This window comes from Myxocyprinus asiaticus, chromosome 48, assembly GCF_019703515.2.
Source record: "Myxocyprinus asiaticus isolate MX2 ecotype Aquarium Trade chromosome 48, UBuf_Myxa_2, whole genome shotgun sequence".
NCBI classification, from domain to species: Eukaryota; Metazoa; Chordata; class Actinopteri; order Cypriniformes; family Catostomidae; genus Myxocyprinus; species Myxocyprinus asiaticus.
Window position 1 is genome coordinate 3,887,488 of NC_059391.1, and position 26,871 is coordinate 3,914,358.

The 26,871-nt window shown below is 39.6% G+C and overlaps 2 protein-coding genes across 3 annotated transcripts; one reads left to right on the forward strand and one right to left on the reverse strand.

The window, feature by feature from the left end:
* Positions 1–2,587: 2,587 nt before the first annotated feature.
* Positions 2,588–18,791, reverse strand: LOC127437474 (Fanconi anemia core complex-associated protein 24-like). 2 transcript variants are annotated; one of them, XM_051692418.1, is made up of 4 exons: positions 18,648–18,791; positions 4,696–4,835; positions 4,351–4,506; positions 2,588–3,972 (listed from the first exon to the last, which is right to left on the reverse strand). In XM_051692418.1, exons 1-4 carry the CDS (start codon positions 18,691–18,693, stop codon positions 3,730–3,732), a joined length of 585 nt encoding a protein of 194 aa, XP_051548378.1. In that variant the 5' UTR covers positions 18,694–18,791; the 3' UTR covers positions 2,588–3,729. The 2 variants fall into 2 exon arrangements, with proteins under 2 accessions (XP_051548378.1, XP_051548377.1); XM_051692417.1 differs by lacking the exon at positions 18,648–18,791 and adding an exon at positions 7,652–7,993.
* On the forward strand, positions 8,053–25,133 carry LOC127437457 (protein brambleberry-like). Its single transcript, XM_051692390.1, has 13 exons — positions 8,053–8,165; positions 14,075–14,325; positions 15,068–15,196; positions 15,277–15,462; positions 15,874–16,096; positions 16,886–17,002; positions 17,118–17,297; positions 18,601–18,807; positions 22,737–22,896; positions 23,794–23,837; positions 23,913–24,037; positions 24,228–24,328; positions 24,597–25,133. The coding sequence occupies exons 2-13, from the start codon at positions 14,089–14,091 to the stop codon at positions 24,724–24,726; spliced, it is 1,839 nt and encodes a 612-aa protein (XP_051548350.1). The 5' UTR covers positions 8,053–8,165; positions 14,075–14,088; the 3' UTR covers positions 24,727–25,133.
* The last annotated feature ends 1,738 nt before the right edge of the window (positions 25,134–26,871 follow it).

Below are 26,871 nucleotides of genomic sequence, written 5' to 3' on the forward strand. Positions count from 1 at the left end.
CTGCTTCTCTTCAACTTGCTTCAGAGGATTGAAACACTGTGAAAAGGCCGCGCAGGCGCCGCATCGCGCGCTGTCCGGGGTAGAATGTTAACGAGCGCGCGGCATGGCTGATGCACACACACACACACACACACACACACACACTGATACATACACATTCCATAAGCCATATGATGTGTGCATTTAAAATGATCATTCATCCAAACACTGCATTTGAGTTTTGGATATATATTGGACTAAAAATAAATGCTACAAAATAGCCTGTGCTCATGTAAAAGTATAAAACGCAGCCTCCCCACTTCTCAGCACTAAACATTGTTTATGCCATATTTACTGATGCAGTTCTAGGCAAACAGGATCTATATGACACCAGTTGGAAGGAGAGTGCTACAGGGTAATCCCCACATCCACTGAGACATGTGTTCACAATGAAGAGGTTTCCACATGCACCCATTCATCCTGAAAGGATCCCCAGTGTGGAATTTAGGAAGTCAAGTCGTGAATTTGTGGCCGTTGCTTTTCCCTGGCTAACAACACCTCATGCGGAATAAAGGAGGCCAGGATTCAGCTGATCTCTCTTAGGAAACCCGTGGAGAGTGAGCTCCTTTGTAGTCTGGCTGGAAGACTGAAACTCTGCCAGCAGTGTGTGACACTTAAAGGAGGTAGTGGAGCAGAAAACCAATACATCACTGGAGCCACAGAGAGGAGAGAAGGGACAGAGATGTACATATACTGAGACAGGGGGACAGAGACCACATTATATGGGTAAATCTCATGGAAACATGCTGAGACCTGCTGTAAAATCCAGTTTAAGCTGGTAGCTGTGTTTTGGAATTATAATTATGTATAAAGACAATGAAACTTAGCCTATTTTAGGACCATTAAGATTTTTGCATTGTGACATTATTTTCATGAAAATTATTACAATGTGGAGACTCACAGCATGTGGAGGCTCATGCTACTCTCCGCGATCCATGCACAACTTACCACACGTCCCATTGAGAGTGAGAACCCCTAATCGCGACCATGAGGAGATTACCCTATGTGACTCTACCCTCCCTAGCAACCGGGCCAATTTGGTTGCTTAGGAGACCTGGCTGGAGTCATTCAGCACAACCTACATTCGAACTCGCGACTCCAGGGGTGGTAGTCAGTGTCAATACTCGCTGAGCTACACAGACCCCCTCTTCTAACACTTATTAAAACTATGGTGTGCAGTCTTTTCCAGAATTTTTTTTTTTTTGTTATTCTGGTTGAAAGTCTCTTCACATCCTGATAGCAATCAATAATTTAAGTGGCCTAAATGTAAATATATATATATATATATATATATCTTCTGTGGAAGGGACAGAACTAAAAAATGATCGACCAATCATTGCATTTGGTCCGAATGTAATGATAGGATGTCCTTCCTGTCTGTCAACCTATATTTGCATATCGCCGCGCAACTTGTTCGCACAATCACACATCATCAGCGTGGGTTCCTTGATGCTATGCAGAGCGAGCGAGCTCTCATTGTGAAAACTCTAACATGTAAAAAAAAATTATTTAAAAAAAATAACTTATGACATTATATTATTGCGAAATGTTATGTTTTTACCTTTTTTTAAACAGTTTTTTCTTTCTTTTTTTTTAAAACATAATAACCGTAAATAAGTTGTTTATGTTCGTTATTATTGTAATGTCTAAACTGTGAATGAGACATGAGGTAATCTGAAACCATTGCGATCGATTCCACCAACACGTCTCTCCTCCTGGTACTTAGACTCTGCTCTGTGTGTGTGTGTTCATGTGTGATAGAGGATGCGTGGCTTTGGAGACACGTCTGAAGCAAGGGCGGGCTCTATGCTTTCAAAGCTAGCTTGCTAACTGCTAGCCTCTCTGGATTACACACCCTAGCTTTAAGTGTTTGGGCAAAGAAGACACAAGTTTGTTAAGTTTAGCAAGCTGAATTTTCTCCAATTCATCCATTATGTAGGTCTTCAGCTGAGCAATTGTACGGGGCCTTCGTTGCCGTATTTTGCGCTTCACAATACACCACACATTCACATTTGGAGACAGATCAGGACTGCAGGCAGGCCAATCTAGCACCCGCACTCTCTGCTTACACAGCCATGCACTTGAAATCCGGGCAGTATGTGGTTTGGGGTGGTCCTGCTGGAAAAAGCAGGGATGTAACTGGAAAAGACGGCATATGGATGGCAGTATATTTTGCTCCAAAATTTGTATATATCTTTCTGCATTAGTGGTGCCCTCACAGATGAGAAAGTTACCCATGCCATTGGCACTGACACAGGTAAAACATCATATAATGTGTTGTTGTAATGCTTTCAATGTAGCAAAGGGTGAACACAATTTACAAATCACTCCTTTATGTTTTTATTAGCATTTTCCACACGGTCCCAACTTTTTGGAATTGGGACTGTAAAATTAAAATAAATCCAACCAAAACCTATATAATAAGAGTTTCTGTATGCTAATTCACATAAAAAATTTCACCATGCATTAATATTTATGGTTCTAAAAATCATTCTTGCTTCATTTCAATATAATTATTATTTTTTTATTATTATTATTTTGGGGTGAATTAAGAGCCAGGGATGTTCATGACAGTTTGTGTGCGATTCACCACATACACTCAAAATGTCTTTATTTTTTATGAGCACATACTGACAAAACCAAAGCCAACACCTTACTGAAAAGCAAAAAAATATATACATAAATAAAATAAGATGTGTGATTTTCAAATATGTGTGCTTAAGCTCGCATGCTATATATTGTGAACTTTTTTCTAAGCTGTACCAGAGACTAATTAATCTGAGACGGAGAATTTGTAAATGAAAAAGAATGGGAGTAATTGGAATGGTCAATATGGCGGATGTAGAAACGTAATGCCTTCCAGGTATAAGAGCCAATCAGCTTTTAGATAACAGACACCGCTAGTCAGTAAACCTAAGAACGCGCATGCGCATTAGCTAGACCTGCCTACAAAATATTGTAGGGGTCCACTGTGAACTAAGCTAAAGAAGCACTATTCATGATACCAGTGTTGTCATATTTTACAGCTGATTTGAAATATGTTCTTTGATCGATCGTAATCTCGAACAACCGTTTTGGACATTTCAGTCTTTCCCCATTCAAGTAGATAGGAGCTGCACTTGTTTGCCGCTTGATTGCATCTATAGTAATAAGCTGCCCGGGAGCGTTCCAGCGTTGGCCGTCGAGTGAACTGACTTGCCTTGAAAAGTCCAAAGAGAGACACTCTCTACAAATCCACTGTTGCACATTGAGTTTGGAAAAGGGGTTAGGGGTCGAACACAGTGCAAGTTTTCGGCGCCACCTATTGTTGAAAGTTCTTCGCTACACTTCAAAATCTGCAATGACGCAAAGACGATGAAAAAAGCTTAGAATGTGTTTATCCTTTCATATACATGAAGAAGGTTTATTGAAATAGTAGTCAGCTAAATGCCTTAAGTGTCAAGATAAATTAACAAAAGAAGACAAAAACATGAATTTGATAGTAACAACATAAAATATGCATTCATCATGAAATTTGTGGCAAACAAAATGCTTCAAAGAGAAGCAAGTCAACTTATTTTACAATATTACTGTGTGTGCTTTATCACTTTATATATTGGGGCAGTTTAACACACAAAACTATATTGAGCATGTTTAACTAGTATGATAAATCCAGGGTGTGCGTTTAACTGGAGTCTTTGATGTGGAGTTCTATGTGAACTGGTTGTGGAAGAATGCTGTGATGTGCTGGGCTGTTGTCTGCCCCACTACAGCCTCTAGTTCCTGGACTGAAGCTCTGCAGAGCTGATGGATGCTGGGGAATTGCTGAAGCAGCAGCATGGCCTTCACCTTTCCAACCCCAGGAATCTGCTGAACCAAACTCAACACCACCGGCTCCAGCAGTCTGGACAAACTTCTCCTGCGGAACGGATTCTCTTTGTTCTCTCCAAGAACCTGTGCAGGACAAACACATCCAAATCACTGGACTGAACTGCATTGATATAATACCATCTACTGTTATGTCCTTCCAAAATGTCCCACCAGAAAAATGCATGTATTATGTGATATGATCATGTCATACATACATAACACAGTCAGCTGATTAGTCTGTAACTATTTAGTGGCATGCATTTGAGCATGCAACATAAAGTGAAATTTAGAAAAAGACAAATCCTCTGAATAAACGGGAAAAGAGGGGGTGATAGTGTGGCCACTATTTCATTCTTGCACCACTATTACACCATTACTCTTGTGTAATCACGACTCAGAGAATGATTTTGATTGAGAATGTCATTTTAAAAAGGTTTCAATCATACAGTGACATTCTCTCACCAGCTGTGCTACGAGCTGTGCGGCTTCAGCAGCGTTGGACACGGGCAGTAGAGTCAGACCCAACTCCAAAACCACAAACCTCTGCAGCCCGCTGAAGTACTGCTCACTCAGATGAGTCTTTTCCACAATCACAATACCATGCAGACCACTGTTAGCCTGCATTAATAATAACAGTTACATCCTGTGAGTGAGGGTTTATTTGACATATTCTTCAAAATATTGATATTACTGAATTCCTGAAATTGTTTGTTTATAAAAGGTTCAGAGATTAGAAAATATGCCAAATTCAGAGGTAATACGGCAACAAATGCAGTGAAATTCAAAACTATCACACAAAATCTTCACATTTCTAAACCGGACGATCTTCCTCCTGTAGCTGTTTCCTGCCACCTGATCACTCTCTGACACATAGAGGACACAAGTCTTATTGCTCAGACAGAAGTCCACAATGCCCAGCTCCTCTTCAAAGATCGTCTTCACACTCCCTGCCAAAAAAAATGAGACAAATGCGGCATTAAGTTAAAGTAAACAGTAAAAACAGGCCTTTTTGACATGCTGCATCACATATTTTTATGAAAGTGTTAATATATTATTGAATTACATGTCAATAAAGACAAATGTTGTCATGTTCTTTCTGTTCCTACTTATATCCATATCTCATTTATATTCTTTAACATATCCTACCTCTTCTTCAATACATTACATCACCTGCACATAACTGTATATCTGTATATAAAATATTCAACATTATTGCTCCGTTGTATATTTCTCTTTTTTTTTTTATCTGTTATATATTATTTTTTTTATTTTTATGTCACTATATGTATATATGTTTAAATGTATATGTTTGTATGTATGTATATACGGTTGCATTTTCACTGGAAGCTTCTGTCACCATGACAAATTCCTTGTGTGTATAAGCATACTTGGCAATAAAGCGCATTCTGATTCTGATGTTACAATAGGCAAGAATGCATGGAATCAAATCAATATATGGGCCATTGAGAAATAAAGTTGTCCGAGGTGTTAAAAAAATAAGAAATCTTATAAAAATCTAGTTTAAAACACTTGTGTCAAGTTCTTAGAAATGTAATCATTAGGGGTCTGGATAGCTCAGCGAGTATTGACACTGACTACCACCCCTGGAGCCGCGTGTTCGAATCCAGGGTGTGCTGAGTGACTCTAGCCAGGTCTCCTAAGCAACCAAATTGGCCCGGTTGCTAGGGAGGGTACAGTCACATGGGGTAACCTCCTCATGGTCACGATTAGTGGTTCTCACTCTCAGTGGGGCGTGTGGTAAGTTGTGCATGGATTGTGGAGAGTAGCATGAGCCTCCACATGCTGGGAGCCTCCGCGGTGTCATGCACAACGAGCCACGTGATAAGATGCGCGGATTGACTGTCTCAAAAGCGGAGGCAGCTGAGACTTGTGCTCCGCCACCCGGATTGAGGAGAGTAACCGCGCCACTATGAGGACCTAGTAAGTAGTGGGAATTGGGCATTCCAAATTGGGAGAAAAGGGGGATTAAAAAAGTTTTATCTTTGTGTCCAGTTTGGTTTCATACATTTTTGAAAAACCGTTACTACAAAAAAGTATGAATAAAAACAGATTTAATGACATTTAAAAATGTCACGTGGTGTAACCATGAAGTTAAAAGTATTAAATACTTTCCTTGCACCTTGAATACATGAGTATAAAAAATGTAATCATTAATTAAAATTTTTTTTTACAAACACATTTTTCATTGCAAAAAGTATTTTTTGGAAATATTGTGAATTTTTGAGTCCAAAAATATCAAGACTATCAAATATTAATAAAAGGATGTTCTGCACTACTCAAGCCAATAAATCTTTTGTCAAGAATTTCAGCTTTTGACTTTTACTTTTTTTTTTCTTTTTTTTTTTGGACCGTTACACCACACCACATTCCGGGTTCAATACAAGTTGTTTTAACAGTCATTTTAGGGTTTACAGCATTATGTCATCATTGTAAAATTGGATATAACTTTTATATAAGTGAGTATATTAACGTTCAAAAACCGGCCCCATTGACTTACATTGTACGTTTTTTTTTTTTTTTTTTAAGAGAAGGGACGAGTGGAAATGAATTTTTGTGGTAAATCAACATTATGCCACAAATGCTGTTGATTAAGCATAAATTGTATTGAACCCGGAATATTCCTTTAAAGGAGCAATATGTGACATTGATATCAAGCGTTTAAAATGGGTACTGCAGTCCAATTTCAAAATATTGGAGAGAGTTGTCTCCCCCGCAGACTCGAAGCTCACGCGGGTTGCCAGGTTGAGGACACGCAACAGGAACGAGCAAACTGACAATGGCAAGTGACGAGCCTTACTCTGTAAGTTGATCAGCTAATGTATATGTTTGCAATGTTTTTATTGTTTGCAAGTTATAAACCAGCCCATGTGGATTTTTAACTCTGTCAATGTTAGCTAGATGTATTGCTGGCTTCCATGGTTTCAGCGCGCTGTGTTTGCCCGCTAACTTATTTCAGATCTGGCAACCCGGGGTGTCGAAATACTATTGGGAATGGGCAGTGGACGAGATCACACAGGCCAAAACACAAACAGAAATTCCGGCCCGGTACGGACATTTCAAAGTAGAATATACTGACTGTAGCATTGTTTACGGAGAAGCCAGTATTTCAACTTATCATGTTTCCTAAATCCTTGATAACATAATGATAATTTTATGCTTTAGTACAGTAAATATATTACATATGGCACCTTTAAGCCTCAGAAAAAAATAGAAATTGAAAATATGCTCACCACAGTAGAGGTGTATTCAAGTAATTTGAGTGAATTTATTTATGTATTTTTGAATAATTTGATTGAGCTCAGAGACAAAACTAAATTTTACAAACATTTACGATAGTTACCATAGTTTCTAGCAAAAATAACGATAAAATAAATAGAGTATCAGAAAGGGTCTTAAAGCTTACATTGTTTGAACAAGATCCCCTACTAAAGATGCTACAAGCGATTTTAACAGTTCTAGAACTTCAAAGGAAACTGTAACAAAACAGTGTTCTTGAAATTCTATTGACAACCGTCAAACTGTTTTCAGAGACTCGGGCTGTCACAGAGAGGTGTCATTGATATCTTTCAGGGACATTTTGTAATTGCGTGTAATTTCATTAAAAAAATCGCTTACAGCACCTTTAATGTACCATGATTTTACAGTAGTAAAAATAGCCTGTACGTATGCAAGTAGTAGAAAAAAAAAGTTCTTGTAAGGGTTAACAAAAATAAGTAGAAAGTGTAATGATATGATTTTCAACCTTTAAAACACTGCACAAGTGTTGAGCCCCTCCACTTCTCATTAGTGAGAATATGTCCATATGGAGGCGCGGCGTTGATCAGTTTCGCGGGAACGGGTTTCGATTCCATCACAGACAACGACCAATTTAATAATCAATAACAGTATTCATTCAGTTCTGTACGACTGTATTGACTCGCTCCAAACAACAAAAGCATATCTTCAAGAAGTCCATAAAGGTTAATCCGGTCGGTGTTCCTCGTTCAGTTCTCTTAAAATGTATGCGAAGAGATATCAATATTTTTCCTTGAGCGAACTTCCCACCAGCAAACCAAAACAAAACACTCAAGCCTCGTCAAATCTCGCGCCTATTTTAACCTCGCGATGTTTCCGCTGCACGCCGCTGGTTGGCTGCTGTGAGACCATTTAACCAGTTGAAAACAGACAAGAGCGTTTAGTTGCGTGTATTGATGACGCTCAACTGAATTCATCTCCTCTGGAGTTTGTAAATAGCTGTTTCTGAGGTGCATATCAAGGTAAGTGCTGAAAAAGTTCTGTTTCAGACGTTGAGTAGGATCTTACTTTATAACTGTAAAAGATCTGTAAACACAATTTTTGATATCAAAAGTCCAAATAAATTTGACATTTGAGGTTTTAAAACTGTTGCATGATGCATTAGTGATATAGTGTGTGCATTGTGCAATGGGTGCCTTTTGACAGTTTGTATTCACTGAATGTGATTCCGATCAGCTGTGAGAGGATCCACGCCCGGACATGTTTCAGTTCCCATGGTAAACCATAGTGTGCATGCTGTCTGTTGTGACGGGCACACTAGATCTGTTCTCTTTTTGGTTCAGTATACTAAACATATGTGCAGATTTGCAAAGAGCAATAAAGCCCGACTTAAGTAATATAGCTTATCATTTAAATGCTATTTTCTTTGGTTACGTACGTGTACTGTCAATGAATGGATATTTTTGTAATATTATTGCTTTAAGGAACCCTTATAAAAAAAAAAAAAGCATGGTAAAGTGATGGTATCAGATGGTATTACCATGGTACTTTGATATGCATCAATGATTACCGAATCCAAATAACCTGCTATGGTATTGATCCATTTAGTATATCTATATTTTATATGTATCAGTGACTTCTGTATCTATATACCAGACATTTATCCATAGCCATACACATGGTATTTTATTTTTTTCCTGGAATGCTTTGTGGCAAAAAAAAATAAAATAAAAATGGCTTTAAAGGTGCACAGTATATACACTCAGCAAAAAAAGAAATATCCTCTCACTTTCAACTGCTTTTATTTTCAGCAAACTTAACATGTGTAAATATTTATAAGAACACAAAAAGATTCAACAACTAAGACATAAACTGAACAAGTTTCACAGACATGTGACTAACAGAAATGGAATAATGTGTCCCTGAACAATTGGGGGGGGGGGTCAAAATCAAAGTAACAGTCAGTATCTGGTGTGGCCGCCAGCTGCATTAAGTACTGCAGTGCATCTCCTCCTCATGGGCTGCACCAGATTTGCCAGTTCTTGCTGCGAGATGTTACCCCACTCTTCTACCAAGGCACTTGCAAGTTCCCAGACATTTCTGGGGGGAATGGCCCTAGCCCTCACCCTCCGATTCAACAGGTCCCAGACGTGCTCAATGGGATTGAGATCCGGGCTCTTCGCTGGCCATGGCAGAACACTGACATTCCTGTCTTGCAGGAAATCACACACTGAACGAGCAGTATATGGCTGGTGGCATTGTCATGCCGGAGGGTCATGTCAGGATGAGGGAGGAGGATGTCTTCCCTGTAACGTACAGCGTTGAGATTGCCTGCAATGACAACAAACTCAGTCCAATGATGCTGTGATACACCGCCCTAGACCATGACGGACACTCCACCTCCAAATCGATCCCGCTCCAGAGTACAGGCCACATTGTAATGCTCATTCCTTAGATGATAAATGGGAGTCCGACCATCACCCCTTCATCAGTGAAGAGCACTTTTTGACAGTCCTGTCTGGTCCAGCGAATGTGGGTTTGTGCCCATAGGCGATGTTGTTGCCGGTGATGTCTGGTAAGGACCTGCCTTACAACAGGCCTACAAGCCCTCAGTCCAGTCTCTCTCAGCCTATTGTGGACAGTCTGAGCACTGATGGAGGGATTGTGCATTCCTCGTGTAACTTGGGCAGTTGTTGTTGCCATCCTGTACCTGTCCCGCAGGTGTGATATTCGGATGTACCGATCCTGTGCAGGTGTTGTTACATGTGGTCTGCCACTGCGAGGATTATCAGCTGTCCTTCCTGTCTCTCTGTAGTGCTGTCTTAGGCGTCTCACAGTACGGATATTGCAATTTATTGCACTGGCCACATCTGCAGTCCTCACGCCTCCATGCAGCATGCCTAAGGCACGTTCACGCAGATGAGCAGGGACCCTGGGCATCTTTCTTTTGGTGTTTTTCAGAGTCAGTAGAAAGGTCTCTTTAGTGTCCTAAGTTTTTATAACTGTGACCTTAATTGCCTACCGTCTGTAAGCTGTTAGTGTCTTAATGACCGTTCCACAGGTGCACGTTCATTAATTGTTTATGGTTCATTGAACAAGCATGGAAAACATTGTTTAAACCCTTTACAATAAAGAGCTGTAAAGTTATTTGGATTTTTACAAAATGATCTTTTAAAAAAAAAAAAAAAAAAAAAAAAAAAAAAAGTGTCCTGAAAGAGGGACATTTCTTTTTTTGCTGAGTTTATTGTAAGGCTTCTCAGTGGAAAGGAGGAGGTGAGAACCGGCTTGACAACTTAAAAAATAATTTAATAAACAACTTAAACAAAAACACACAACCATAAACACACAGTACAGCTGCCTGTAATTCTCTCTGTCTCTCGAACTGTCGTCCCCGGCCGCCTTTATCCCTCGCGCGCCCCATCAGGCTGATTGGGGACCGGCCGTGTGTCATTCCAGCCCGGCCCCACCCTCCTCGCCTCTACACTCCTCCCGGCGTTGCCTCAGGCTGGGGAGCCCCCGGCATGACGTACATCCCCCCCCCCTTCCTCGACCTGGGAGGAGACGGGAGGGGAAAAACAACAAAACAAAATAGGCGAGGGAAAGGCCAACACGGAGCGAGAGAGAGAGAGAGAGAGAGGAGAGAGAGAAAAAGAAACTCATCGGTTCTCTGATGCGCCGTCGCGTGGTCCTCTGATCACTCCTCCACCCTCTCAGGTGGACGGCAGCTGCTCCCCCGGGCAGACCGGAGTCAGACCTCTGACCCCCAGCGGACAGAACGCCCCTCCGCATTCCCGGCATCCCGTGGGGACACTCCTCCGCCCCTGGCAGCGGCCCTACCACTCCAGGTGGTCGGGGAGTCACTTCCCTCCTCCCCCCGCGGACGGCGGTCTTCTCTTGATCCCTCCGTGTTCCCGGGGGACGGCAGGGCACTCCTCCGCCCCCGGCAGTGGCTCCCTCGCTCCAGGCGGTCGGAGATTCCCTTCCCCACTCGCCTCGCGGACGGCGGCCGTTCCCCGCGTCCGGGTGGTCGGGCTACTCCGTCCCCCGTCGGATGGCAGCGGCGCACCCCTGGGTGGACGGCAGTGTCGAGGACTCTGCGACGGGGATCCCTCCTCCTTCCCGGGTTTCGGCACCAGTGTAAGGCTTCTCAGTGGAAAGGAGGAGGCGAGAACTGGCTTGACGACTTAAATAATAATTTAATAAACAACTTAAACAAAAACACACAACCATAAACGAACAGTACAGCTGCCTGTAATTCTCTCTGTCTCTCGAACTGTCGTCCCCAGCCGCCTTTATCCCTCGCGCGCCCCATCAGGCTGATTGGGGACCGGCCGTGCGTCATTCCAGCCCGGCCCCGCCCTCCTCGGCTCTACATTTATGTGTGTGTGTATATATATATATGTGTATATATATATATATATATATATATGTCATCTTGGGCTTGACACTGACACCTAGGAATGTAGATGCAGTATCATTTAAATGCAATAGTTTTTAGTTGTCAATTCCAATGTAGAAGTTAACTATTCACAGCTAGCTATGATTAAATAAATCCATGAACGAAAGTGTCCAGTAACAGGGCGGTTACAGAGATTGAGTAGTATTCGGCTGGTCATGTGATTCTAACATGGCAGCCCCCATGAGGGGACCCTCTCCATGTAAAATACAAAAGCTTTTATAAGGTTACTGATTTGACTGGAGACTTCATCTCATTCATTCTCTCATCATTTACTCACCCTCATAATAAACCAGGTGTGTATGACTGACTGACTTCTGCAGAACACAAATGAAGATTTTAAGAAGAATATTTCAGCTCTGTTGGACCACACAATGCAACTGAATATTGACCAAAACTCCAGAAAGAACATTAAGGCATCATAAAAGTAATCCAGTGGTTAAATCCATATCTTCTGAAGGGATCCAATTGGTTTTGGGTAAGAAAAGACCAACATTTTACTCCTTATTTAACTAGAAATCTTGACATCTGCAGTCTCTAGGTACAATGATGATTTCAAGCTCAATTACGCTTCCTAGTGCTTCATGCATGCGCAGTGGTGTAATCGAGCTTAAAATCATGATCGCCAAGGAGACTGCAGGTGTCAAGATCTATTGTGAAAAAGGAGTTATATTTGAGTGTTTTCTCACCCGCACCTATAATATTGCTTATGAGCACATGGATTAAACCACTGGAGTCATATGGATTACTTTTATGATGCCTTTATGTTCTTTTTGGAGCTTCAAAGTTTTGGTCAATATTCACTTTAGGGCTCGACATTAAGCATTGTGATGTGCTTGCCCTTCGACAAGTAAATTTGTCATTCACTTGTCTGAGTAAAAAAAGTTACTTGTCCGGAGACAAAAACAAAAGAAAGGACATAAGAAAGTAAAAAATAGAAAAGCCTCTATCGTCATTATTTACACTTAATAGGGATTAAGAAGTGCAGAAAGACAGTAAATCTCTACTCACTCTCAAGCCTGTATGAATTTCTCTTCTGAGGAACACAAAATTAGATTTTTGGCAGAATGTAATGGTCATTATTCACTGTCACTGCATTTCCCCCCCCCCCCATAAAATAAAAGTGAATTGAGACCAATACTAACATTATCTAGAATTCTCTAGAAAACTAGAATTTTTGGGAATACTTTAAAATAAGATTCCATTCATTAACATTAGATTATGCATTAGCTACCATGAACTAACAAAGAACAATATTTTACAGCATTTATCTTAATGTTAGTTACTAAAATGTTTTATATATATGTGTGTGTGTGTGTGTGTGTGTGTGTGTGTGTGTTCATTTTTAGTTCATAGTTAACATTAGTTCAACACATTTACAACTTTTTACAGAAATACTCAAACCAGCTTGTCTAGCACCAACAATCATCCATGCAATTATCTAATCTACCAGTCGTGTGGTAGCAGTGCATAAAATCAGGCAGATACGGGTCAGGAGCTTCAGTTAATGTTCACATCAACCATCATAATGGGGAAAAAATGTGATCTCAGTAATTTTGATCGTGGCATGATTGTTGATGCCAGATGGGCTGGTCTGAGTATTTCTGTAACTGCTGATCTCCTGGGATTTTCACACACAACAGTCCTAGAATTTACTCTGAATGGTGCCAAAAACAAAAAAACATCCAGTGAGCGGCAGGTCTGTGGATGGAAATGCCTTGTTGATGAGAGAGGTCAACAGAGAATGACCAGACTGGTTTGAACTGACAAAGTCTACCGTAACTCCGATAACCGCTGTGTACAATTGTGGTGAGAAGAATATCATATGCGTGTTGGCGCTGTTTTGGTGGCACGAGGGTGACCTACACAATATTAGGCAGGTGGTTTTAATGTTATGGCTGATCGGTCTATGTAAAATCTAAAGTTCAGTAAATATGCGCTTCCCCACTGTGCACACTCGCAAGTTGCTGAAGGCTGCACCACGAGTGAAGGCGAGAGGGAGATGCGATAGAGGGAATTCCCCGCGATCTGAAAGTAAATCATGCAGGAATGATTAAAATTGTGCTCAATCCCCACAATCCTGCACTATTGAGCTAACATCCATTATTGCGATTTTAATCGGGCTACTTGTCCTGTTGGATGTACATGGGACCTACAGAGCTGAAATAATCTTCATTTGTGTACTGCAGAAGAAAGTAAGTCAAACACATCTGGGATGACATGAGTAAATGATGAGAGGGTTTTCATTTTGGGGTGAACTATCCCTTTAATTGTAACTGCTATAAAATCATAAAATGGGATTGTTACAGAGTAAGACTCTTCTGTTATTTATGGTTTTGGAGGAATTAATGGTTACTAAGTTGGGTTGTTGTGATACCTCCTTGTGATATCGCAATATCAAAATTTTATTACGTCTTTTTGGGTTAAAGCTGTTTTAAGATATTTCATCTTCTGTTTCCTTCGCTCTGTTCTCAGAGTAATTGTTGAGTATGGGTCTGTGGTTGCTGCTGTTGTGGGTGTTGAGTATGCAGTACGGTCCGGTGGATGCTTTCTTTGACTGGCTGAAGAAGCATGAACCAGCTCCACCTGCCCCTCCACAACAACCTGTTGCCCCTGTTCTGACACAAGGAGATGCCCCACCCTTTGAAATGAATGTTGCTGATGAAAAGTTTCTGGCTGAAGGGAAACAGATGGAACTCAGTCCTCTGGACAGCTGCCATTTCCGGGTAAGAGCAACGGCAAACTGCAGCAGTTATGATGCATTTCTGATGATAAATTTAATGTAGAGTTAAAAGTTGTTAGAAGTCACAAGTCTCAATAGATGTTTTCTTAAAGGTGCAGACATGTACTATTTTTTTTCTCAACAAAAACAATTTGACATCTAAAGAAATAAATAATATTTTTGAAACATGTATATATTTAAAATCATAAGCACTCACATGAGATGAAGACTCCAGTCATATCAGTAACCTTATAAAAGCTGTTTTATTCTACATGGAGAGGGTCCCCTCATGGGGGCGGCCATGTTAGGATCACTTGACCAACCAACTATTAAGCACTTTGTCTCGGTAACCGGCCTGGTGTTTGACAGTTTAACTCCTGGATTAAATTAATCATGGCTGACTATGAATGGTGAATTTCTACAGTGGCATCAGTAACTGAAAATTAATGCGTTTGAACAATGCTTCATCCACACCCCTAGGTGTCAGTGTAAGTCCAGATGTCATGAACAAAAAAAAATTACAGAATGCAACTTTTAAGTAGATGGTTTGATTTCAGTTGTACACATCACTTACATCAGCAAGGGTCAGCCCGTAATTCTTACAATCCGTTTTTAACCATGTATTAAACTGCAATAACATTTACCGGCCATCTGGCACGTAACTGTTTTATTTAATGTATTTACAGTTTTTATATTTGACGCATGGTGAGATTTGGACATCTAATTTAAATGCTCCTTTTTAATAGGTTGTTGCTCAGCTGAAAGCGACTTGTGGTGACCTATCAGAGGAGCAGTTAGCCAAACTGGGCGTGGCTTTGTTTAACTGCCAATCGGAGGTAGAGGGTCGTAGGACTTACCCTTGCACTGAAGAAATGGTATGAGCAATGACTAAAATGTTCAAATTATTTAACTTCTGTGAAGACATGGATTGCTAATAAATGTTCTCTCCCTGCAGACTATTCAAGAGTGCACAGTGGACATGGACTCCGACATGTGGAATGCATATCACATTGTCAGTAATCGAGCACGCTCTGTGTGTTACGTCACACGCCAGCAGCACTTCCGCAAACGCACAGAATTAACCGTAAACGCCCTGATCTCCACTGCAACTAGTCAACTGGATGCCATGAAAGATCTAAAGGTGTTTTATTCAATATGGGTGCCTGACTTTTGTCATGCCACCTAGATTTCTTCTTCCTCCTCCTATTTTTTTCTTTTTTTTTTTTGTCAAGATAGATGCACTGAGAAGAGTTTAAAAACAAAATCTTTCAAAAGTCATTTAAAATGATTTAATGTGCTTTTTTTCTTTTCTGTTGTTCTATTGATTGGACGTACAGATAATATTGTCCCAAATTCCCGCCATTGGTCAGGATGCTCAAACAAAGCAATGATTTTAAAGAGCCAGTGTTTACACCTTTCAGGGAAATAATTCTTTGAATGGCTTACTTTTAGTTGACTCTGCTTATTAAGCTGGGATAGAAGAGATCAGTTTAACGTCTAAAAATGAAACATATCAGCTTTAATGTTCTGTGGTTCTTTGTGTGAACTGCAGGAAGGTCAGAAAGAATTGCGGGAGATGACCGCTGCCTCACTGGATAAGCTGCTGGAGGGTCACAGTGCTCTGCAAATCCAGCAGGTGGCGCTGAAGGAAGGACAAGATCAGCTGGATGCTTCGATCAGTGAGAATCTGCAGAGACTGGCGCAGGAGAAAGCTCTCATTAGCACCGGGCAGCAGCTGGTGGCACAGTTAATTCAGGGCATCACACAGAGAATGGGTCAGTCACTGTAGCTTAAAGGGATAGTTCACCCAGAAATAAAAAAATTCTCTCATTTACTCACACTCATGCCATCCCAGATGTGGATGACTTTCTCCTGCTAAACACACATTATGATTTTTAGAAGAATATTTCAGCTCTGTAGGTCCATATAATGCAAGTGAATGGTGACTCAAAATTTTGATGCTCAAAAAACACACAAAGAAAACTGAGAATTTTAGCAAAAATACTTAAATATCGATCTGTTTCTCACCCACACCTATCATATCACTTCTGAAGACATGTATTAAAACACTGGAGTCGTATGGATTACTTTTGTGCTGCCTTTGTGTTTTTTGGAGCTTCAAAATTTTGGCACCCATTCATTTGCATTATATGGACCTACAGAGCTGAAATGTTCTTCTAAAAATCATAATTTGTGTTTTGCAGAAGAAAGTCATACACATCTAGGATGGCATGAGGGTGAGTAAATAAGAGAATTTTCATTTTTGGGTGAACTATCCCTTTAAACAAGGAACAGAGTTCAACGGGTATGAAAAACCTGGAAATAACAGGGCAATTCATTGGTGGGAATCCTGAAGGAGTGATCTGTGGATTCTCATTTTGCTCTTTTAGATTTTGAGAAATCAGATTCAACTTTGTTGATTTCAGAGGGGCCTGAAATGTATTCATGAAGTTACTGGGTTAGAAATGTTGTTTATTTAACTTTTACATGGAAGTGAAATTTTAGCACCTGTTGATATTAATGTTTTTTCACCCTTTTGGTTTCATGTTTTTTTACGTCTCCAGAGAATGTTAGTGGCCAGATGAAGGATCAGGCTGCAGAAGTTCAGGACGGACATCAGGCTATTCTCGCTGACCTTGCTGTGGTCCGAGGAAGTGCTCAGGACATCTACGATAAAATGGGTGATTTCTTCTCCGTAATGAAGCAACTTGTCTGAAAACAAATGGGCCCACTTGCAATCTCTTATTATTGGTGCGTGCTAATGCACATGAATAATACCTCATGTTGTTGTTTCAGAGCTGAATCTGAATGGGTTCCTGCAGCAGCAAAACACTACTGCTCAGTTCTACTCTGAGCTCATGAGTAAACTGGAGCGTATGAATGGGACACTTGGGTACATGCTAATGTATCTGGACAACATGCAGAATCGACTAGAGGACAGACTGCGTGTGATCCAAGGCTATCTCGGATGGGCAGGTACTTTTGTTGTGTACAATATGAGATGTTACAGCGCTCAATTTACGGATGGCCCACTAGCACGGAAGCAGTTTGAGATGGGCAATCTATCTCATGTTTGTTGATCACGTGCACACGTATTTATGTCTTGCGGATGGCAACATTGCTTTTCTTTGATGTAATGAACATTGTTGTTACAAATCCTAGGGATTTAATGAATTCTACTGATGACTGTCACAACAGTAATGTTGTGTTGCTGGCTTACATAAGATTTTAGAAATTGAGAGAAACGGTGCCCGCCCACCATGGGGGGGGGGGGGGGATCATTAAAATCCTTCAGAAAAGAGTTAAACAGCTCCAAGGTGAACCGCATCATTACAAACTTTGTCTTTTTGTCTGATTTTCAAATACTTTATTGCTTCAAATCAAAGGAACAAGACTGTGTACTTAACATCTTTCATGAGGGAATGAACTACAATCCCATGAAGCATTGTGACTGACGTAATCAAATTAAAAACGATGGAACAACATGAAACTATTGATTTAAAGTTGTTGATTATAAGTATAGAAACCATATATTTTTTTTATTTTTTTTGTGCAAAATATTAGGTATTAACAACCTCTGAGCTCACAGTAGAGCTGTCTTTAAATTGTAATAAGCTGTAGTTTAAAATAAATTCCCCTTTGGAAAAAATATATGGATTTTTCTTTATTATTATTATAGCGAAACCTGACTGTTTTGCTCTTATGACTTGTCATTCCATAATGCTTTGCATTTTTGCCATCATGTTCTAGCAGTAGTGTTAAGTTGCATTTAATTATAGCTGTATATATTAGCTAATTAGCTGTATAAAATTGCTAATTTAAAACCTAGGAATTTTTTGTCAAGAAAACTTAGTTTAATGTAAAATATTTGTTTACATTTATTTTTATTTTGTGCGGCTAGTGAAAATGTTGGCAGGGCGAATAAAGATCTAAATTGCTGTCTAGAAGAAATAAATCCTAACTGTTGAGCCCTGTATTATTGTATCTCTTAATGGAAAGATCTGTTTTACTAGTAAAGGCAGATATTTTGCCAAAAGTTAAAGTTAAAAGCAAATAACTATTTTCCAGTAGTGGCAAACTGTCTGTTGTTACCAAAGTTTTTCTGCAGGTTCACCACTGAAGCAAATTTACCACAAATTAACCAAGTTTGCTGCAAATAAATACTTCCTGCATGGAAGTTCTATTGTGTTAAGGGATTTAAATCAGGGGATTCTCTTAGGAGTTTTTGGCAGTGTTCAGAAGTGATAATTTGCTGTTAATATTGTCTAATTCTCTCTAGGCCTGAGCCTGCATGCTCTGTGGACGTGTGTGATTCATTCTGGTTACTTCCTGCTGTCTGCGGTGCTGCTGTCGTTCCTGCAGTGCACCACATTCTCTCGTGTCTCTCTGCTCCTCGCCGTGCCAATCAATGCAGTCGCAGAGATCAACCAGCAGTCGGCTCTTGACCTGGTCTCACTCACTCTACTGTTGTTCACACTTTCACTAGGTAGTGTATATGAGCTGAGAACAATAATGCATCTGTGAATGTATTAACAGAGTGGATCTCAATCTTTTAAGGATTTAACCCTTAAATACATGGGTGTTTCATCAAACATTATTACATGCCTCGGGTCTTTAGTGATCCGACACTTACTGTACAGTTGAAGTCAGAAGTTTACATACACTTAGGTTGAATTCATTAAAACTCATTTTTTTTACCACTCCTCAGATTTAATATTAGCAAACTATAGTTTTGGCAAGTCGGTTAGGACATTTACTTTGTGCATGACACAAGTAATTTTTCAACAATTGTTTACAGACAGGTTGTTTTACTTTTAATTGACTATATCACAATTCCAGTGGGTCAGAAGTCTTTGATGTCAATGATGTCAAGCCTTTAGACAATTAGCTTCTGAAAGGAGTTGTACTGAATTGGAAATGTTCAGTGGATGTATTTTGAGGCCTACCTTCAAACTCGGTGCCTCTTTGCTTGACATCATGGAAAATCAAAAGAAATCAGCCAAGACCTTGTGAAAAAATTGTGGACCTCCACAAGTCCGATTCATTCTTGGGAGCAATTTCAGAACTGGAAAACTGAGTTTAAATATATTTGGCTGTGGTGTATGTAAACTTCTGACTTCAACTGTATATCTATCACAAATGTGATCTACATAATGCCCAGATAGTCTCAAATTTTCAAAGCATTTTCAAGACTATTGTTATTTTTTAGAAAATAATAGAGTAGAATATATTGTGTTATATTGTGACATTTTTCATATTTGTAACAAATGATAGAATGGGATTCATTCCTTCCATGCTGAAATTTCATGAGATGCAGCTGGCTGTCAAATAAATATTGAGTTACACATAATGCATAAGTAAGGACGGATTTAGAACTGAGAGGCCCATGGGCCGGTACACCGTGGAGGTCCCACATGACGTGACTACATTCACCTTTACGTGCTACAGGACGCTTGGCAGATTTGGTTGGATTTTTCATATAGACGGAAGAAAAGTTTGTAGAAATGTCTTGCGGCCAATTATATGTACTTTTTGATTATGAACCGATCCAAAATCATGCGTGCACATCCCTATCAGTAACACTAGCCTATTCAAATACCAAAATCACTATTCGGTTATTCTGCATGTGTTTAGAGGTCTTCAACCCGATCTGAGTCTGACGGTCCCCGACAAACCATCAGGTTTTGGGCCAGGTTCGGGTCAGTTTTAGCTATAGGACGAGTTACGGGCTGTTCACACCTGCGTCTGCGCTGTTTTTCAATTGTTTTTCAATGTAAACACGCACCGGATGGACTTCTTTAATTGTTGCACCACGTCACAACTCAGGCATGTCACATTTTTTTTTTTTAGACACTGCATTAAGTTTAAGAGAACTTTAATATTTATTAACGCATCTCGAGACACCTGTGTTCTGTTTCATCATTTGTTGTGCTGCATCAAACTTTTTCAGCGCTGCTGTCACACATTGACATTCTGATGAAGTTCAGGTTGTGAAGAGGACTTAATGTGACTGTTACATATGATTCCAGGGTGGGGTGGAACAATAGGGTTCAAAACAGTGTTACTATGAATGCAAACTTTAATACAGTGAAAAAGACACTCCTAGCATAACATAAATAAATAAAAATTTCCAACATTCTTTTGAATGTCCATGTACTAAAATAAAATATTTGATGCCATGAGTGTACCTTCATTTACTATTACTATTATTTTGAATGGCCATGGAAAATGAAGCAATGTGATAATTTTACCTGGTCGCAAAAAGTAGTCCGTTAATTTACCTGATGACCTTTCACCTTTTGCTGACCCTTTATGCTTCGCAGAGCTAATGTGTGCTTCTAAATCACTTGCACCTTTATTATCAGCTGACACATAAGTGCCAGCTTTACATGTCATATATTCTGCTTCTCACGGATCTCGACCTGGACGAAAGCATGGGAATTTTTTGTGCAAATCTTCTGTAAATTTGCACTTTCGTTTGGGCATTGTTTCCACTCAGCTGTCATTTGCTGCTACTGTCAAGCAACCGTTTAATGCAGAACACAACAGCGCTTCGCGCGTTCGTGGAGAGATTGACAGGCAGGAATTTGGCCAATAGATGCTGCAAGTGTCTTATAATCGACCAATTAATATGCGAGAAGGCGGGACTTGCAAAGAGGGGTTAAAGCCATGCAAATATGCACGCACACACACAATATAGTATTAGACCAGATGCACATCATAATGCAACTAAAGCCGAATCCTGGACATTTTCGCAAATTTAGAAATCCCGGCCAGACGCTTTTTTAAGGTCCGAAAAGAGTACATGTCCAGGAAAAAGAGGACGAATGGTCACCCTATATTAAGGCATCCTTCGCTTTATAATGAAACATTAAATGCATGCAGGACTTAAACATTTTAAATTCATCCATACTGTTGTACGAATTCTGTCGCTAATATGAATTTAATCTATCAGCTTTGTACACAGCCAGATTAAACTGCACCTTATCTTTGTGTTTGGAGGCATTTTGTAAAACTGACGCTGTTCTCTGTAGTTCTTCAAATAAACACGCTGCGCCTGTGAGATGCAGATTCCTTCAGCGTATACTCGAGAGCCTGTGCTCGCGCTGCTGTAGTCCAGCATGCATTCGGCAGAACAAATGGTATTTCACATACGGCTGATATTTAAGTGGATTTTTAAAAAGCATCTCATAATAAATAATAATTTATTTAGAGCTCAGGGCCCTTTGGGTTTAGAGGCCCTGCACATAAGCTACACATGTATTTTCTCAGGCACTTTGAGTCTAAATAGACCTACAACTCACAGGTTTCACTAGTACACCCAAATGACAATAGCCAAATCATACTGTTCATGTTACACTTGCTATAGTTTACTTCCATGTTGCTTTGTCAAATAGCAATGTCAAATGTAAATTAATTGGATTAAAAAAAAAATATATATTTCTGTGTCACAGTGAGGCACTTACAATGGAAGCAAATGGGGGCAATTTTTTTGAACGTTAAACTACTCACTGTTTCTAAAGTATAGACACAAGACAAAAACAATATGTGTAAACATGATTTTAGTGTGAATAAATCGCTTGACATTTTCCATGTAAAGTTATAGACAATTTTACGTAATTACCATGACGATGTAATGTCAACAAACACTAAAACCCTAAAATGACTGTAAAAATTACGAATTAATTAACTTTACAGCTCAAATAAAACATGTTTTAACAGTAGAATTCATGTGTGCTTTTTATAAAATTATAAGCTTCACATTTCTGCCTTTAAACCCTCCAAAAAGTGGCCCCATTCACTTCCATTGTAAGTGACTCACTGTAACCTCGATTTTTGCTTCTTTTTTTTTTTTTTTTTTAAGAAAAGGAGAGATGAGTCAATATTACAGATTTTTGCTAATAAATATTATGCCACAAATGCTGTCGATTGATCTTAACTTGTATTAAACCAGGAATATTCCTTTTTAAAAACAAATGCACAAACAAGTATAAATCAAGTCAGAAACAGCAGCACCACCTTGAGGAACAAATGGCATGACTAATAAATACAGTATGCATACTGTACATGCATATGGGATACTTATTAACTTCTATAGATATAAAAATCATAGTATTTATGAAAGCGTACAAGTGACACTATTACTTATGTAGTGTTACACTTCATAAGAGAAATGCTGAGGATTACTAAAGAGGTGTGGGCATAACTCTAATAAATGGAGTTAAGGGGGTGGAATGAGGTCCTGGGTTACTAAAGACCTGAGGTATTTAGTTCATAGGGGTGGAGGCCCCAAGGTTGAGAACTTCTATAGAAACATTAATGATGGTGGTCTTATGTGTGAGCTTTTTACATGCTTTTTTTTCCTTCTCATGTTTATGTGACTGTTCTCCTGCCTTTAATCTACTTGTGTTCCAGGTCGCTGGTTTTTGCTACAGATGATGTTGGAGTTGTCCAAAATGAAGGGTCCGACCTGCAGCCCCCCCTCTCTCCCTATAGGCCCACATAAAGAGAAAACCCCTGAAAGGGAGAGACATTTGACTGAGCGCTGCCCAGCATCATCCTCCACTCCTGTGCAGTGAGTCTTTTAACACCTGAATTAATCAGGAAAAGTTTTGTTTGAATAAACCGTTAGCTCTGCAGAAGCATTATCAAGAACGGAAACTGCCAATAACTTGGGGGTTGTTCACACAGGGCACATATTCTACAATTACTCCAATTCTACACATATTCCAAAATATTTGGCTTTTGTGTGTATCCACGCCGATAGGTGTCTATAACAGGCCAATGTCATATCAGCCAGCAAAAAATATAAAAAATAATCCAAAACAAAAAGCACAGCAAAAACTGGAACATTTTCCAGTAGTGTGACAGTAGTTAAGCTATTTTCACAGCAGTGAAGCTTTTCCAGTAATGAGCTACATTTTCCAATGAGTAGTGCTGTAGCGCCACAAAATGTGACATTTGTCACATTATATTGCTAACGCTGCAATGGAGCCGAGGGAGTAATCAAAAACACTTATTTAAACCGTCCGTTCTCTCGTGTAGTGCTAGGAAAAAATATTCATTTAAGTGAATCGGTTCTTTCAGACAGTTCATGTAAATGAACTAGTTCTCACAAATGTTTCACTGATTCACTTGAGCCCCGTGCAGCCTTTTTTAGTGTATGAAAATTTAACATGGTTTTTCTATAAAGTAGTTACCATGACTGTTGTAACATGGTTAATTTTGTGGTTGCTATTGTTTTACTACAGATACTATGGTCACTTTAGTAAAACCATAGTTATTTCTCGTAAGGTAATGTCACCCTAATTAAATATATAACTTCTAAATCCATCAAAAGAAGGTTCTTCCACCAAAGTGTTGGGCTTACAGTAGAACATTTAAAATGTAAGCTTTAGTGTTTTTTGAAAGCAAACACTGGCGTTTCAAAAATATGTAATGACAAACATTCACTATATTACTGTTTCCATAGAAATGACCCAGACTGTGATTTGGAGGTGGAGAGCTTCATGATGGGTATGATGCTTTCATTAACCTAAATTTCATGTATTTACAAAGTCTTAAGTCTGATTAGATTGAGTTTTTTTGTAGGTGATCCATGCATGCTGGTCGCATCCCCGTCTCAGCCTCACATCCCACCGAAGTTCAGTCATCACACTTTTGGCACGCAGAACCATTCAACCCCCAGACTGAAGAATCGCCACAACATTGGAGGAGTGAGAAGATCTGAATTACATATATATATATATATATATATAAAAATGGAAAGCTTATGGCTAGAATTTATTCAGTTTAGACAAGTTAAATGTATTCTGAATTCTATATGGCAGGTCACAAGGATGTCTTAATGTCAGTGTTTTAAAGTATATCTTGACCGATGGATCTAAATCATTCTCTCATTGGCAGGCAGTGCTGGAGAATGTTCCTCAGAGGAACCTGGGAGGAGTGTTGGAGATAATGAACCACTCGCGAAGCTCGAGTCCCAACTATTCACTCGCCAGCAACAGGTATGTGCTTTCTTGAAGCTGAATATCTGCACCACTAGCAGGGTACCCGTTGGTCCTTAAAATGTCTTAACATGTCTTGGATTCAGTTCTCTACAATTTAAGGTCTTAAAAAGTCTTATAAATTTGATTTATAAACTCTGCAGCCACCCTGCACTAGCTACACCAAATGTAATTGCAAAAGTAATATTTAAACTGGTTTAAATCACTACACACATCACTGAACACTTATTTGTGTTTCTCTTTCCCCTCTCCTCTTTGATTTTCCTAGCTCATTTTCAGGTCGTCCTCTGTGCAGTGGTACCACACGGCTTGGTCAACCATGTAAGAAGAGGGCTGTGATGGGTCAGGACTTCTGTAGGGTACATGAAGGTGGCCAACCATCCTACAGTCACTTGTGAAATGGGTTTTTCTTCTGTCTGTTTGGTTACTTCATATTCTGTTTTCAGAAGAATTAACACCTATATACTGTATATGTTGACTGCTACAGCACTTTAACTATTCAATCTTGGTGATTTATGTGGTTTTGGTCATGGAGTTTTTAATGCATGTTTATTGCAGTGTCTTTTATCTAATTTGCATTATTTATAATAAATTATGAAAAATGTGATTTCTTTCAAGACAGTTCTTCAAGAATACGCTCTTGTCTCAGGTCTTTAACTTGGGCATGTGCTAGTTTGCAAAAACTGATATTTACTTTTTATCTGCAACTGCATTATTTTTTTGAAGCATTAAAATGCTCTTGGGGAAAAATGTTGTGATTCTCATGAATGTAAATTTCCTTGATAGACAAACACAGTCCTTGACAGGATTGAAGTTTAGAATAGTAGCAGAATCTATATAATTTTTCAGCCGTCTCGATTTTTGTAAGTATGTTATATATACAGTTGTGCTCAAGTTTTGATTTCTGTTAAAATTATGATTTAAAAAGGAGCCAAACAACTATGTGATAATAAATGGCTTCATATGATCACTATCTTTAAATAAAAGACAAAATAAAATAAAAGTTTTTTTGCATGATCAGTCATATTTTCAAAATCAATGCCAAAATTTCACAATTTCTGCCAGGGTATGCAAACTTTTGAGCACAACTGTATATGTTAAATGTGAGAATTTACCATTGTTTTCTTAAAAGGAACAGTTCACCAGAAAAATAATTCATTTACCCACCCCTTTGTCATCTCAAACTCTTATTACTTTTTTCCGTGGAACACAAGGATTTTTAATGAAATATGTTACACAACTATAAATCTTGACACCAGCAGTCTACTTGGCGATCAGGATTACACTTCCTAGTGCTCTGTGCATACCTTAAGCACTAGGAAGTGTAATCAAGCTTGAGTCATCATCAATCATGTCATGATCAATCATGATTGTGCCTAGAGACTGCAATGGCAAGATGTACAGAGAATAAGGAGTTACATTTTGATCTGTTCTTACCCACAACCGATTGGATCGCTTAAAACGACATGGATTAAACCACTGGAGTATTATGGATTACCTCTATACTGCGTTTTTGTCTTTTTTGGAGCTTGAAAATTTGGTCACCATTCACTTGAATCGCATGGTCATTTTGAGACAACGTGGGTTAGTAAGGGTGAGTAAATAATGAGAGAATGACCAATTTTGGTTGAACGATCCCTTTTAAGACCATGAGCGGGTGGGCTTGAATGCCCTATTGGTGGCCCCGGCCATTATTCACATAGTAAATGTCACATAAGGTGTTTCTCAATGCCAATAACACAAAGAGCAGACTTGTGTTCTCGTGGAGACCAGTCTTGCTTAGCTGCATTAAAAGAATGAACTCTGAAGGAGGATGTTGAGATGCTCTGCAGTCTTCCTGTTGCAAATTTGTTGACAGAGAGAGTGCTACTTGTATTTTCACACACAGCTGACACAACTGATCAGCTGATCAGTGGAAGAGCGAGATAAAGGGAAGCCGGAGGCGCCAGTTCGAGAGAGACGCATGCGGCCATGTTGCATGTGTATCTGTGTTTATGTTTGTTTTAAGTTTATTTATTCCATTAAAATTTACATTGACTGTTCAGCTAGTTCCTTCCTCCTCCTTGCCCATGCTTTACCTATTACAGTGGTGCCAAAACCCGGGAGGGAGGAGGGATGCGCTGTCATGGAGTCCTCATTGCTACAATCCGCCAGGGGAGCAGTTCCGTCCGTTCCATCAAACCCCTCCCCCGCCCTGCCTTCGGTAAATGTGATCACATTAGCATACTGCTGTTACCTGCATACAGACAATGCCTTAAACAGGAAAAACCAGTTGTCAGACCAATCCACAAATGAAATGAAGATGCCATCTCCAAACTCCAGGACTGCTTTGAATATACAGACTGGGATATGTTCCTGGATGCAGCAGGCGATGACATTAACTAATATACAGACTCTGTGGTCTGTTACATCAACAAATGTATGGAAGATGTTGTCAAAACTGTCAATGTACAGACATTTCCCAATCAGAAGCCCTGGGTGAAGGGAGATGTGCGTGCAAGGCTGAGAGTATGAACTGCAGCCTTTAACTCTTGTGACATGAT

Bases quoted from the DNA above. Each gene is read 5' to 3' on its own strand.
- LOC127437457 (XM_051692390.1), top strand. From the start codon at position 14,089: ATGGGTCTGTGGTTGCTGCTGTTGTGGGTGTTGAGTATGCAGTACGGT. The intron at 17,298-18,600 runs GTACTTTTGTTG...AATTCTCTCTAG, and splicing joins AGGCTATCTCGGATGGGCAG to GCCTGAGCCTGCATGCTCTG. The intron at 23,838-23,912 runs GTATGATGCTTT...GTTTTTTTGTAG, and splicing joins GGTGGAGAGCTTCATGATGG to GTGATCCATGCATGCTGGTC.
- LOC127437474 (XM_051692417.1), bottom strand. From the start codon at position 7,760: ATGGAATCGAAACCCGTTCCCGCGAAACTGATCAACGCCGCGCCTCCA. The intron at 4,836-7,651 runs GTTGAAAATCAT...TTTTTTTGGCAG, and splicing joins ACTTGTGCAGTGTTTTAAAG to GGAGTGTGAAGACGATCTTT. The intron at 3,973-4,350 runs GTGAGAGAATGT...TGTCCTGCACAG, and splicing joins CACAGCTCGTAGCACAGCTG to GTTCTTGGAGAGAACAAAGA.